General features: G+C 40.5%; 1 protein-coding gene across 1 annotated transcript in view; it reads left to right on the forward strand.

Moving 5' to 3' along the window:
* Positions 1-3,196, forward strand: part of ENPP2 (ectonucleotide pyrophosphatase/phosphodiesterase 2) — a gene marked incomplete at its 5' end in the record, with an annotated part of 56,364 nt that extends 53,168 nt beyond the window's left edge. The window contains one exon of the mRNA XM_084213102.1: positions 2,732-3,196. Coding sequence (XP_084069228.1) covers positions 2,732-2,902 — 171 coding nt within the window. The 3' untranslated portion in view covers positions 2,903-3,196. The remainder of the gene's footprint in view (positions 1-2,731) is intronic.
* Between the last annotated feature and the right edge of the window lie 12,630 nt (positions 3,197-15,826).

A 15,826-nucleotide genomic window follows, 5' to 3' on the forward strand; every position in this document is an offset into this window, starting at 1 on the left:
GCTCATTTATTCTTGTGTCAACATTTTTCTACATCTTAAATAGTCCTTCTCTGGGATTTACCCAAGAGATGATTTATGATGGTTCTCAAAGGCAAATAACTTCTCTCTATTCATGGAAGACCCAGGATCTTTTTTGCTCTTGTAAGAGAGGATGAGACTGTTGGTAGAATAGACTTCCTATGCACCTCATTTAGTCCAATCTTTTTTTTACCTGGATCATGAATGAGATTAAGTACTGCAGCTTAGATCTCAAAATTAAAATCATTTTCTTTCCACTGGACACAACTCCTCTGATACTACCTATAATTTGCTTTTTCCATAGCTGTGTTATAATGGTGGTTCACATTCATGCACAACTCAGGTCCTTCCCTTCTTCCTGTCAATTTGGATAACCCAATTTCATTCTATCCTGGGAGCTCCTGCATCTGCATCCTCCACTGTGTTATTCCATCTTCCTCTGCATTGACAGGAGTCCCCAACTGCTGGGCGTTTTGCTAGCAACTAATGACCTTGGAACAAGAAGCGAGTGTGAAAACATTACAAAAAAATAATTTCTAAGACCAAAGTTGAAGGAACCCTAGAAACTACTAGAAAGTTCCTTCAGGCCACTGTTTTCTCTTTCAGCAAAACATTTAAATTTCTTAAGTCAGTTCTACACCCACCTGTCTACATGCATCATGTTCAGCTTTCCAGTTGATATTCAGAGAGATTTTTTTGCAGAATATCTGGTATTTTTTCCACTGGATTTTGTGCTAGCCTCCTAATTGATCACCTCTTCCTATTTATCTCCATATTTTCAATTGTTACTTTTTCCTTCTAAAAGTCTCCTTATTTTTGAGGTGAGATCAAGCACTAAAGCTGGAGAAAACTGTCATTTTCAATGTATACACTTCAGTCATTGTTATGTGGTAATACTGTATTTGTTGATCACTCTTTAAAATCCTTGCTGCTGGACCTGAGGCTTCATGGGCCAGTTGTGGACTGGAAAGAATAAAACATGGATCAGTTGATTGATTTTCTGGAGTCATGCAAATGCTGTCTTGCTGGGCTAGGTTAAATGAGCCTCTCCATCCTGTGATTTATTCATGTTGCAGATCTTTTGCAAACAGCTTGTATTCAAGAAAAGTGATCTTTGTAGCTCGCTCATAACTTCCTTTTGAGCTCTGCGGATTTCCTGCTCAGAAAAAAGGCTTGAAGAAAGCAAAAATGTCACAGTGGCTGCATTTGCACTGGCAGCCCTGCTGAGGCCTGTTTGCAGACCCCTCGTTGCCAGGCTGAAGGCTGAGCAGGGGCTCCCTGTGGCCACGAGCTGCCAGGAGCATCCCTGGAGCACGGCACTGCAGGCAAAGGGCAGTGAGCAGGACACACTCCCTCCTCTTTCCTCTTAATTTGCATCTTTCTTTTCTTATTCCAGGCCTGCTTTTGGTCCTCAGGTTGTCAGTGATATGGACAGGAAAGCTGGTTTGGGGCTGAGAGCTTTGAACCAAGCAGGTGCTGACTGGGTCATGGACGTTTGCTTTGGAGCAGCCAGCTGTGATCTGTCTGGGACTTTGTGTCCTCTCGCTGCAAACGATCACCTCACCCTCCTGCCTCTTGTCGGGTGACCCACTTCCTGGTCTGTGGCTCAACTACTGCACTGGATAGGTTCTGGCATTGCTGCAGTTTAGTCTTGATCCATGAGAGGATCATTTGGTAGGAGGACATTGCTGAGACAGTCAGGAAAGGGTACATTTCCAGGAATAGTCACACACATGAAGTCTGAGTACCCGAGATATAACCCTCCATTCCTTTCTTCCCTAGCAGTGGTGTACAGGCACCAGCCAGAGGGGCCGAAGGGGGAAAAGTCCTGTTTGCTTTGTCCTTTTCCCATGTCTGGGCCCCGCTGTGCTGTCCCCAGGCCTGGGTGCAATGCTCGTGGCACATGTTGCTGGGCTGGTTAAGGCACACAAACAGCCAGTCCCTGCAGTGTTTTGCAGGGCTGATTTTCTGATGTGTTTGTGAGTTACCTTAGTTTGTGGATGACTCCAGCATGTGTTGGTGCTGGCACAAGGCAGCAGCTATCCCCTAAGAGAACACAACCTGACCCCAAACATTCTGGCAGCATAACCTTCCTGATTATTTTTTTTCTTTGTATCAGGAAATGCTCGGTGAAATTCTTTTTTCTATCAGCAAATAATATGTATGTTCCAATCACAAGAGTTTTTAGGTACCTACATAAACCATTGTCCCAACTGTGTAATGAATTGTAAAGGTCTCCTAAAAGTAAAATGGAAATATTAAAATATTACTGTGTTAGATGATGTGATGGTCAATTGAGAATAATGTGTAGGCATAGAATTCAAAGCCAAACAACCTAGAGTTTGGCCTTTGGTAAATCAAAAGTGATTAATGTGGAGTTCTTTCTGTGAGACAGAAAAGCATGGAGTGACCAGTGGATTTCTAAAACCTATAACTGTTCTTCTGAAACACCTGCAACTTGAGGCCAGCTTTTTTTTGGATGAATGTGATCTTTGTCTCAACCCCATCATAAGATGGGTACTGAAATAAAACTGCAGGAGTCATCTTACATGTTAAATGTCAAATTTATTTTCTTGGAATTCATTTACCTTATTTATTCTTGAATAAGGCACAGAGCTTCTTCAAATCTGGAACAAGAGTGTAGACAAGTTCCATTTGCTTTTGGAGATGATTTTTGACAAGACTTGTGATAATAATTTTTTTCTTCCCCCAGAGCTCAGAGGATGAATCAAAGTGGGTTGAAGATCTCCTTAAGATGCACACTGCGCGTGTCCGTGACATCGAGCAGCTCACTAGCTTGGACTTCTTCCGAAAGACCAGTCGCAGCTACACAGAAATCCTCTCCCTAAAGACATACCTGCATACGTTTGAAAGTGAAATTTAGCTTTCTAACCTTACTCAGTGCATCCTTTTATCAACTGGTGTATATTTTTATATTGTTTTTATATTTATTAATTTGAAGCCAGGACATTAAAAATATTAGTATTTTAATCCTGTATCAAATCTTAAACATTAAACCTTTGTGTCATTTGTTTTGTTTCTCTAATGTTTAATATAGGTATGTCTCTTGGTTGATTTAGTGGTGCTTGTAATACTGCATTTTGGGTCCTTACTCTGAGCTTTTAAGTGGTGCTGCAAGGTTTGATGCGTGCATCCAGGAAATATTAATTTCTCATGTTCCTTTACCACACTTGTAGTCCTGTACTGTGTATCAAAATACTGAACATGTAAAATTACACTCATTTACTGATAACTGTGTGACAGAGATATTTAAACACTATAGACAAATAGCATCTTAAATATAATAAACCACACATTCAGTTTTTTTAATGTGTTTTGATTTCCTTTCACAGGGATGTTCAGAGGGGCTTGTGGGCAGCTGAGTGCTGACAGATCTCTTACTGGGTAGAGCCCTTCTCAAGAGCTTAGGTTTGCTGGTAAGAGGACTGCCAGGGGCCCAGGTGCCCTGCCTTGATACTCAGCAATGAGACCAAAAAACAGACACCCACAGCAGTCATTACTGGTTAGGTTTTGCCATAGGGGGAGAGCTGGGACAGGAGGATGCTTGCTGTCATGAGCTAGCAGGGGTACCCCATGCCTGATGCCACTTGGCCCTGCTCCAGAACTGTGGGAAGGATTTTTTATAGAAGACATATATTATGGAGTATTAGTGTTAGTTAGATGATGGAAAAGAGAAATTATTGTTTTGAATGCCTTTGAGGCTGAGCCCACTAATGACACTATTGTAAAGGCTTCATTTGGGCTTACACATTTCCCTCTCTCTATGAAGGTTGTGCCTGTTTTCTCCTTGAGGATTGCAACTGCTGAAGGGAAGAGGGAAGGGCTGGAAAGCATCTCAGCCATGTACACAGACAAGTAGCCAGGGTCTCCTAATAAAATTATTCTAGCATAACAGCAACTTGCATCCCTGTAGCATCCATCTAAGAGAAAGTAGTAAACTGGAATTAATCATGATAACATAGATAATAAAGCTCTTGTGACCAGACAAAAATTTATTATTCTGTCTGCCTAATTGTTTAATTTAGTAAAGCACAAAACTTGAATACTTTATAAAGCCTCCAAAATATTAGGATGGAAATTCTAATAACTGCACAAAGCTATGGGAAACATCCTATTCTTGCAACTTAAAAATTGTCTCTTGTGGTTGTCTGGTAGCACAGAAATATTTTCCTGTAAGCTTTCAGCAGGGCTTCTTGCCATGATAAACTTAATGTTCTTACATGTACTACAAAGGGTATTTCCTTTGGATTTAAAAGAACTTTCTCTTAAGACCTAATTCCTTCAACATGAACTTTAGTGATGATTTAATGTGGTGGTTCATAAACTAAAATAAGGACCACCACTGCTGTTTTGCTTTGACATTAATCTGTTGCTCTGTTTGTTTGGGTTTTTAATCAAATTGAACAAATTATGTAATTCTTATATTTTCTCCCAAAATAACATGGAATTTATACCAAAGGAACATTTAAGCTCTGAAAAGTAATATTGTGTTCAAAGAAGTTTGCTTCTGAAATGTCATTAGTGATTGAAAATGGTTGGGAGAGACAATTTAACTCTGGTGAGTTTCACTAAACAGTGGTGATTAGTGTGTAGGGAAACATCAGTTTTTTGACTAAGTTTCTTACTGTGACAGTAAATACTAGTAATTTACTTCTGTCCTACCTACTTCACTTCAGCCTTTGGTTCCACATTCTTGCATGGTATTGCTGTTTTATTTTACTGCATTAGCAGAAATAACTCTGCTGAGAAATATTTGTGGTGACTTCTGAAGGTGGCATGGGGTACTTTTCCCATTGAAAAATTCCTTATCAACACAAAAGCTCGAATGCAAAGCTAAAGCCTTGTAAATCCCTCTGAGCAACATGAGCTCTGCAGGAACAACAGGTATTTTAAAGGAAACTTGTAATTTGCCTCCGGTAGCCTTCGGGGTGAATGTTAGCTTAGGGCAGAGGGAAGGAAACCTTCTGCCTTCCAATCCTGTCAGACCATTTTGAAAGGATTAAATACCACTTGTTTCTGTTACATGTTGCCTTTTCTTGATATTTCTCTGGCTTCAGCAAGAGGCCCATTGAGGAGAACAAGCACTGAATTCTTCTGTCAAGCAAACACTATTTTTGAGAATTTGGGTAATTACTGTTTGCACTGTGTGATGTAAATTTGAGGTATGTTCAATTGGTTAGAGGCAGTTCAGTTGAGCAACTGCCACAATGACAAAAGCTGTGGTGTCCTGCACCCCTGGCAAAGTCCTTTTGCTCTGGGAAAAATCCTTCAGATGTAGTTGTGCAACTAGAATAACCCTGCTACAGGAAACTGTTACTTTTTTTAACCCCTTTTCCACAGTCACATATCCTTAACAGATAAGCACTGAAAGGAGGCCAAGTAACCTGACCAACAGAATGGTCGTGATGGCGAAATGATAGCAGAAGTCCCATCCTGTTCTGACAGTACCAGAGTACTTAATGACTTATGATAATGTTCTGTCCTGGTCAGCTAACAGCTCGATTAGAGACTTTCTACTTGCTGTTTCCCTCTTCTCCATGTCCAGCCTTTAGCCTCTTTATGGAGTTAGGTACAATATTCAACAGTTTCTGCACTTTTTTGAATGTTGGTTCCGGTTTGGTAACAGCAAATTAGTTTGCATTGTGTCATAAAGCAATTTCATCTCTAGATGAACAAGAAAATGAAAATATTTGTCAGGTCTGTGCCATCTTGTGAAGATTTTTCCAAAATTTACATGGATATAGTGTAATAACCATGTGTAATTAGGCCAATCTTTGTGTGTCCCTGGAGGCTGCTCCATAGCACTCCTGCCATGATCCCTTGCTTCTCAGTGCTTTGTATGCAAACAATTGGTCAGCTGAACATGTGAAGTTTTTGAGACTTTACAAATGAAAATACACATGCATGGCTGGTTTATGAAGTCTCAGTTTCCCTTGCATTTGATTTCTCCTATCCCTCAGTCTGTCAGGTACAACAGGTGAAATAGCTCTCTAATTCCTGCACACAGCCAGGAAGCAAAAACCTTTTCAGGAAAGCTGAAGGAGGTTCCCTCTGAAGGTGTTGCTAGTTGCAGGAGAGAACAGGAACTTGGGCAGTGAGGATAGAGTGCAGGACCTGACTGAAGGAAAAAAATTTGTAGTGGCCTGCTGTTCCAGCAATCCTTCCCTTCAGTCTCACATCCACATCAAACATCTTTAACTACCTTTAAATTTGTATGACACTTCTGTGCAGATTACCTTGGCTCCTTTCTGCAGGAGACAGAGGAGATACTGCTTGCAGTGCAATTGAGAAAATCCCCCCTTAATACATTTTTTTTAGAAAACCTGCAAGCCCCTATCAACAGAGGGGTAAATTCACTTGTTCTGCCTTGAGAGAGAGGGATACAGCTGGGCTTTCCCAGAGGTGGAGAGGGTGTGGGTGCTGCAGAGCTGCAACTTCCTCTCTGCTCCAGTACGGTGCTCTTCCACTGAGTTTGGCACTTAGGGCAGCCAGGTTTATTCTGCTGGTTTGGCACAGAGAGATAAATGAAACTTCCCAATACATCTGGGAGGCTGCTGTTACCACAGGCACAGATGAAACTGGCATTGGAGAGGCTGCATAGTCTGTTTAAGGGCATGCATATAGTATGGACTGTAAAGGTGGTCACAGCACTCCAGTACAGGACTTAGTATGTGACATTTTGAAATTCTGGTAGTGCTATCACTGACAGGAGAGCAGAAGGTGTGTTTTGTAAAGCAAAAACTTCAGAATCATGTGGCTGAAATAAAATTTGAATACAGGGCAAGAGAAGCAAAACTCCCTTCCTTTGGGGGCAATAAATAATGGTGAATTGGTTTTCTATCAATCCCATGCATCAAAATGTTTTTGGAGGCCTGGTTCCTTACCAGAGTCCTTCTGTATCCCAGAGAGATGCCACAGTACTTGTCTGTCCATCCTGAATGTGGTCCTAGTCGAGGTCAGTTTTTGACTAGTTTCAATTTCCCTAACTGCAGTCTCAGACCACTGTTGCACTTGACCTAAGAGACATAGTATAGTCATGAAAATATAAGTATAGCCTGACCAGGATAGACCTGCCAGTAAATGATTAATACCATGTTAACTGTACATCTTCCAAATGAGGGAAATATGTTTGAAATGTTTAAAGTTCAGCCCTTGTTCAAGAGAGGAGAAAAAAAGTTTTTTTAAACATTGTGGAAAAATACCTAATCTCGTTTCTTTGCACTTGTTGTGTAAATACAAGATAAGAGCAGTATTCCCAAGGTTACTGCAAACAGCCTGTCACTACAGAGTACAAACTAACATTTACTAAAATGTATGTTGACATAAAACGCAGCATTGCTTTAACAGTCAGCTGCAGTAAAAAAAACCACAGGTTTCTTTCCCTTTACAAATCAAAAGTTTGGGATGTAACTTATCCAGACCTGCCCTCCCAAAGGAAAATCCCTGCCCTGCTTACAGCATCCCTGGTATGTGCACAGTTGCTGTGGAGCCTTACCTTACTGCATTACCTTCTCTGTTGTTTTCTAAACACAGTAGGAAAGGCAGAGGGAGGTCACCCAGGTTTCATCTGCAGGTTTCACCATGGAGACATCAGCAGGCAAAGAAGTCAGTAACTGTGGATTAGCACAGCTGTAACTGATTGACCCTAAAACTGGAATTTACTAGAAAAGAGGTGGGATTATTTGACATCATAAACCATCAACAGAAAAGGATTAAATCCTTTTCAGGGGATATTTTCATCAATGTATTTTTCCTGGCTGAGTGAAGCAAATAGGGAATTATTTCTTCTTTTCTCCAGGGAGGACTGATATATCAGAAGAGGCTGGATGAAGATAGAGCAGGAACTTTGCACACCCCCTAAATAAATCTCCAGCCCTAGTCCCCTTCTGGCATCATCTCCTGGACCTTCAACCTGTTCAACCTCTTCTGTCTCCTGAAATGGGAAACTTCTCTTATCTCCTTACACAGCAATTCTTTTTCTGCTGACCTCCCTGTTTTATTTCAACTTTGATCTGTTAATCATCTGCGAATAGCTTTAGTGTTAGCCTACCAGCTTTTAGCTCTGTCAGGTTTTACACACTTAATCTGAAGAGGATGTGGAAGATCCTGATATGTCCCCATTTTCTTTTCCAGTGCAGTTAAAACCCAGGGATGGTTTTGCAGATAAAAACGCTCTTCAGAGTATTTAATCTGGTGGCCTTTACCCAGTAGGTGTCTTTGTCTGAAGGCATTTAATGTCCCTGAGGGTAGAATGCCAAAGCTCTGATGAATCAACCAGAACTTCTCCTCATAGACCATGACTGGCTAGACCATTGCTAACAACAGAGAAAATTAGCTATTCCTAATGTCAGTATTTCATTTCTGGGGCTAGGAAGAACAGACCCAATCCAGATGGGCCAGAGTTCAGGTTCTACCTCAGCATTGACTGTGACAGATCACCTCTGCTCATTGACCCATTTTCACCCAACAACACCTCTAGGACATTGCTGGTGGCTGCTGGATGCACATTGTCATTTGTACCTGTAGTCTTTTCCGTGTTTCTGGCTGGCTTTTGGGATGTGTTTTGGGTGCATGGACACGGTCTTCTGGGTTGACTGACAGTAACTACATCCTCCTCTTCCTCCTCCATTGCAGTGCCACATGAACAGTTGTCCTTGCTTCCCCATGGCCACAGGCCCCTTGCTGTACTCAGGATTGCTGTACACCTCTGCAGAGTCTGGAGAAATAGACAGTAGGAAGCAGGATAGACTCTGATGTTTGAGGATCTAACAACTGACATTTTTGTGATGATCCTCTTAAGGCAGTAGAGAAAAAAGAAGTTTACAGAAAATCTGGTATTTTTGTTTCTCTTCTTTTTTTTTTTTTTTTAAAAGCCATTATATGCAGCATGCTGCTGGGCTTGTAGACTTCCACACTGAACTAAGAGTGCACCTCCATGGCTTTCACTTTCTGTGCCTCATCATCTAATTCTAGCCTTTCTCTAAAGGTTTCCATATGCATTCATGAAACCTTGGAGCCCTCCTGTGGTCAAAATCATGAGCTATTCTTCCAGGTGTAACCCAAAATCTGATGCAGTCAATTACATTTTAAACTTTATCTTTGGAATATTCATTAAGAAATCTTCAATCAGTTAAGGAAGAAAAAAATTTAGATAGCTTCCTGAGCTTTTGCATGGGTCAATCTCATTCCATCTCACACCCCTTGGCCATTATCTGATGCTGTCCACATCTCTTTTCCAAGGTTGGGGTATTGCCTGACAATTTTTACTTCATCTTTCTTCCCTCCATATTCCTTCTCCCTGTTTGCTGTCCTTTGTGGGCTTCTCCATTTCTGCTCTGATCTAGTCAGGCTCTCATCATCAGTCTGTCTCAGAACCCTCCAGCTGTGCATTAAATAATCTCATCAACACAAATGTACTGTCTTCCTTGCTGGAGAAGTATGTGATTCTGAGGGCTTTAGTGTGCTCATTGTTAACGTTGTGCTGAAGTTGTAGAAAAGATTTTATATTTCCTTCATTTTGTGGCCTTTGTAGAGCCCCTCAGGAAAATTCAGTTTCCACATGGGAGATTGCTTCTTTTTCAACAGCATCTCATTGAGCATGAGAAGCAAAGGTGTCAGCAATCTTGGGCAGGTTTATGAGGGAGTAGGAAAGGGTGAGGTAAAAATGAGGAAGGGAAGGAGGAGAAATGGCCTCTTTGCTTTTGTCTGTAGTGGGGCAACCGCTGAGTGTTTCTTTCCTGCTGTGTAACTGAAGAGGAGCACCCCCAGCTGTGCTATCTCACACTCATTCACCTGGCTGCTCCTGGGCTGCATTGAAGATCCCAGCGTGGCCCAGTGGAGATGCTGGATTTGCTACCCAGAATGACTGACAGAGAGCCTCAGTTCTTCCCTCTCTGGCCAGGAATTTGTAAAGGCAGTTGGATATTCATGAGGGTAAATACTTCAAGGCTTGTCATTTGTAAGGTAACACAGCACATACCACAGGGGCTTGAAAAGGATTTGAAGTTTCTAGGCTGCACTACTGTTACAACATTTGAAGATACAGAGGTTCATGGAAAACCCCACCCAAAATTTCAGCATCAAGTATGCACTGTGTAATTCTCCCAAGGGATGGGGCTTTTGGAAGCTTTGTTTTCATCATTAGCGGTACCCGACAGAAAATAAGTATCCCAAACTCCATAGTCTTAGAGGTTGCATTTGTGAATTTCACTCAAAAGAGTGTACAAATACTTTCAGTAGAGAGCTTTTGAGATCACAGCAGGTCTAGGAAACCTCCAGTGAGAACTGCAACAAGCTGTTGGGGTTAAGCTGTTGGCCTCTGCTCTAAGTGAAAGCTAAATCCAGAACTGTAATGATAAAAAATTGGCAAGTCTTAATGTGTTCATGGTCAGATTATATCTTCTTATCCTTCTTATCCCTTTTGTGTCAGCATCATTCTTATCCTAACAAGCTCGCCTTCCTCACTGGTATTTAAATAATCTACCCACTCCTTTCCAAAATATTTTTTTAAGTTGGTTGGGTTTTTTTTTATTTTTGGGCTGTTTTGTTTTTTTTCTTTAACTGCAAGCACATTTCTTCTGATTAAGAAAAGAAGCTGTTGCAACTGATTCCTGAAAAAGAGGCTCAATTAATATTTGTATTTATCTTACAGATTTAGATTTATGTGAGAACATGCCTACATTTATGTCCTGGGTATCCTTGCTTAATTTTAGTTTCATAATATGGATGCCATAGAGAGGACTGTATTTTCCACTCTCATAATAAAATGTACACTAGCAAATAAAGCGTGCACAAAGATAGTAATTCTTCAACAGCTACTGAGTCCATCCCCACATAATTTTTGCCTAAGGATATATTCTTGTGGGACTTCCTAGAGTGGTTTAACAAGCCAGCATCTCCAGCCCCAGGTTAAATTTCTTGGTGTGGCAGAGGCAGATCATATGATATTCCTGGGCTTTGGACACAGACTCCCAGCTGCACTGAGCTGGCTGAAGAAGACATTGTCTCCTCTCCTGGCGAGGGTTATTGTTTCCTAAGTGCCTGCAGAATTGCTTCCCTCTAATCCATTCCAGGAGGAGGAGGAACAGTTTATTTCACTAAAGGGTTAAAAAGCTAGAGTTCTACTACTGTGGCTCATTTTACTTGGAAATTGGTTAGGAAGTAACACAGAATATGCCTACTTAGAAAACAAAAAAGAGTGGCAATTAGTGATAGAGTGACTGAGATGATCTAGTGGGGACTGAAGATCTTTTAATTTGAGACAGATGGAATTAGTTGAGGTGATCCTTCACAGCCTTTATCAGTTTAAGTCAGAAGCCTTGCTGTTTTAGATCACCTTTACTAATGCTTTGAAGGAATTCAGTTACCCATAATGGTGCAGGCTTGCCCATGGTGCTATGAGGCAGCTGAGTCTGTTAAAGGAATCTATGATTCTATGATTCTATGATTCCAACCCTCTCTTGCTTAAGAGAGCTTCAGTCCAAAGCATGAGGACTTTGCATGTGTTGAAATAATAATTCAAAGGCAGTGGCCTAAATACCTAATCGCTCAATTAGCCACATGACTTGATTTTTAATGGTGCTGACTGTTCCTCTGGACTCCAATAAGATTCCTTACTTGCTCATAGGCCTGAAAGTAATGTCCTGACACTGCACAGTTCTATTCAGCAAAGCATTTCAGCAGCTCCTTAAATCCAGATATTTGTTTAACACAACTGCTGGCAATGCTCTGTGTGTGAAAAATGCACTCTTCTCAGGAGTGACACATATTTCTGACCCAATGATGTGATTGCATAATTTGTGTGATCTCCTACTTTCATTAACCTTTGTCTCCATGGACTTATTTCAACTCATATAATCATTGGGTAAAAATCTGGGCCCAACTGGTGCAATAAATAGAAGTGATGTTCTGCCCAGTGTTCTCTCCCCCTCTCTTGGAGGGGGCTTGCACAGATGTATCAATAGACCTGCTAGTCAGGAGGAAGCAGAAGATGCAAATGGTGGGTGTATATACCGGTATCTCTACACTTTTGTAAGTCCTATATGTGCCACTCCTGTGAAAGGAAATAACCAGCCTTGAGGAGATGTGGGCCTGATAGAAATGCAGTTTCTGCATCTTTCATCACACCAGACACTATTAATGGAAAATCCTTGATAGATGATCTTATTCTTGCCTTTGCAAATGCCCCCTGTTCTCACTTCACTTTAAGTGAGCCAAGAGCTGGTTTAACCACTTCACTGGCAGTTTGTTCCCCTTTCCCAAAGGCCTCCTTCTTGGAACTTTTGTTTCTGCATCAAACATTTTCTTTGCTGCTTCACACCTCGTTTCCAACTGAAGAGCCTCTCACTGAATCCTCACAAGCCCATTTTAGTCAATGCCAATTTTTCTGTTCATTTTTTTGCTGTTTCAGTGGGTATATTTTCAAGGCTGAAAGAACAGAAGAATCCATTTTTGCAGCACTTCACTGCAAGTGTCAGTGAATGCAGGATATCATCTTCAAAATGTTTTTAACATTTGAATGAAAAAGCTCCTGCTATTATCTGATCCATCTGTGTTTCTTTGATGCCCTCTATTTGCAATGTAAAATGTGGTATTTCCCTCTGAAAGGTGCTTAATCTCTTCCTGCCTTTCATCCTGGTTTTATGCTGAATCACGGCTAGATCAAGTTCCACTGTGACTTATTTTTTGTCCTTCCTATCCAGGTAGAACATTGGAAAGCCATTTATGAACAAATTTATTGAGAGGAAAAGATTAGTTTTACCCTGGGTCCTACTTGTGGTTTAAACTTGGCATTGTCCTGGTTACCCACGCTGTACAAATTAGTACATTTATAAGTGTAAAACAGTCCCAAGAAGTTCCTTTCAAACCAAAAGGAATTTCAGTGCTCCAGACCTTTCTAGGAAAGATGAGTATTTAATGTCACACAGTATAATTTTTTTGCAAGGATAGATGATCTCTGACTGCAACAGCAAAACAGATGGAATCATATTAAATAACAGTTTGTTCTTTCTGGCCTGGCCAGTTATTCAAACTCTAGAGCCTCCAAGGCTGGTTGAGTCAAGAGGAAGAACCAGTAATGTTATTCATCTGATACTTCTAATTTCCAGGAAAGTCTCCTGGAATTAGCCTGGCATTTGAGAAGGCGGGTGCAGTGAGACAAACTGGCTGTGGCACACCCAGTGACTCTGAGCACGCCAAACCAGCGCGGCACCCGGCACATCCCAGGTCAGGGGATGCACATCTGCACATCTGCCATCTGCTGGGACCTGAGCTGCCCCCAGAGCCCCTGGAAGAGAGAACTGAGGGGCAGCAGAGAACGAGTCTGTAGCTGCCCGGACAAATTTCTCAGCTGAAAATAAAGGAGGAAACACGACCTTAAGTACTCTAATTATAGTGAAATTAAAAAGTGTTTTTCTAGATAAAGCCGGATGCTAGAAAAGGAGAAAACCCTTCTCATCATCTCTGCTCTTTCCTAAATCTTTTTTATAGACATGTAACCCTTCACAGAACTACTCCTTGGATAAATACTGGAATATTGCACAATGGATATGTTGTACCAACAGCCTTGGCTTTAAACACATTCCACTAATTGGAATGTAGGTTCAATCAGTCATATCAAATTTGTCTGTAATCCAAAAGGATACTTAAATATGTGTTTAGTTCACATCTCTATACTTAAATCCCTTTGATTTTTGAGGGCACTTGACCATGTGTTTAAATCTGCAAAGTATTTTTCAACATTGGGTTTTCCTTTGGGGGAGAAGTACACCAGGGTGTAGGAAAAAGTATTTACAAACTGTGAATCCTCTCATAACTTTTGGGTTGCCTGCTGTGTCCTACCACAGCTTCAGAGTAGGTCCCAGACCTGACTGAGGTCTAAGATAATTCCTGTTACTCTGGTAATAGGAGGCTTTGTATTAAAATCTGTTTGATCTCTTACACCATAGGTTATAAGACTGAACTCTTCTGCATAGCGATACCAGCTGTGACTATAAACTATGTGTTCTCTTCGGAAAGAAATCACTGTTTCCCATTTTCCATATCTGTCTAACCATGTCCTTGGCAAATCACTTAATCATTACTCCAGTTCCTAACCTGTGCTAAAAATAATGTAGATTGATTTTCCAGGAATGGTAATGTATAGTTGAAAATAACCTTGATCTCCGTACTTAAGTATTATGTCTGTCATCTATGAATTATATGTATAAAGGTACTTGCTCATTGCATTTCTGTATAACTTCTGCTTGCTGGAATAGTAATTCTTTGCTCCATTAACTTTAGTTTATTTCAAAATGCATGCATTTAGGGGGTTTCTTTCTTGTTTGTTTTGTTCTTTAAGTATGCTCACCTGCAATAAATTCTTGTATTCACTGATTATCCAAAACAGTATATAAAAGGAAATGAGAAAACAAAGATGGATCTCTAGGGGTGCCTGCAAAGTAGCAGTGACTAATGTTCAGCAAACTTAGAAGTTCAGGATCTACCAGGTAGTGAGCTTTCAACAAGAAACAAAGCAAGCAATCTTTGTCTCTTGATGGGATCCTTGGTATTACAAATTATTGAACAATATAAAACTTTTATTTTGATTAGATAAAGTGCTTTGGTCTGAGGACCCAGAGGTTGAAAAAAATGTTTCTGCAAAGTAAAGAGTGAGGGGGGAAAAGGGCAAAATAGATTTTGGCATTTTAATTCCTATCTTAATTCCTCTATGGGACATTGACTGCCCTGTAGTTTTTTGCTGGTGCTGGTTTAACTCACAAGTTTCAAAGCTTGTTAAAGAACCTCTTTATCCTTCTAAACCCACACACTTAACTGGCAAGTGCTTTACAAAATATGGTTTTACCCTGTATTTTAAGTGGTACCTTCATCTCAACTGGTTTCTTAGTATAAATGAAACTTTACATGTTGAACCTTGGAAGATTTTTAAGCACTTAACACTTAAAACAGTTCTTAAACAATCTTTAAATGTTGAATTAAAATCTCCCTTTTCGATGAGGTAAAAGTTAAAATACATGTGTAAGAGGTATTAAAGTTGTAAAATGTTAAGTAGCATCTAGGCCAAAGATATAAATATTAAGCTGACATCTTTTCATGTACTTGTTAATCTGTTGTACATATACAGCTCAGCCTATTTTTGACCTGTTGTGTTCAAATGTACCAGTAAACATAGTGTGTTGGGAAAACAGAATGACCTCACAATATGAAAAATCAAGCAGCAGGTCATGGGATTTTTTTCCTTAGTGCAGAGGCTCAAATCAAGTCCCTTTTGTTTGTCACCTCAGAAAATTAATTGAGGACATTAAAATCCATATTTTTTTCTAAAATTTTTAGTAGAAAAAGTCTTTCAGCTAAAATTTTATTAAGCAATGCAAGGTATATTTTATAGTAGTACCTTTTCATTAGTAATGTTCCTTGAAATAATTCTTAGAGTGAAAAATAACTGTAGGCCTAGATAGAATTTAAATCTGGAAGCATATCTGAACAGTTTCCAAAGAGGTGCCCAACTATTTTGCTCCCTCATACCTTTGTCTTTCTCTGGGAAATGTTCTTGCAGCCACCTTGGCAGACCACAAGGCTGAGATGAGAGAGGTCACAGAAGGGACCAGTCCTAAGAAGGGAAGAAAATCCCAAGAGCCCAGGGAAGCCCGTGCTGTGGAGCCCACCAGAAGCATCACTCCTTGAGCAACACAGTGGCTGCAAACAAAAGCTTGGTGAGCTTGCTTTCCAGTCTCCATTTCTGTGTAGCAATTTATAAAAATAGGGCCATATACCCAGACCCTCTTGTTTG

This window comes from Fringilla coelebs (genome assembly GCF_963513975.1).
Source record: "Fringilla coelebs genome assembly, chromosome: 1".
Lineage (NCBI taxonomy): Eukaryota > Metazoa > Chordata > Aves > Passeriformes > Fringillidae > Fringilla > Fringilla coelebs.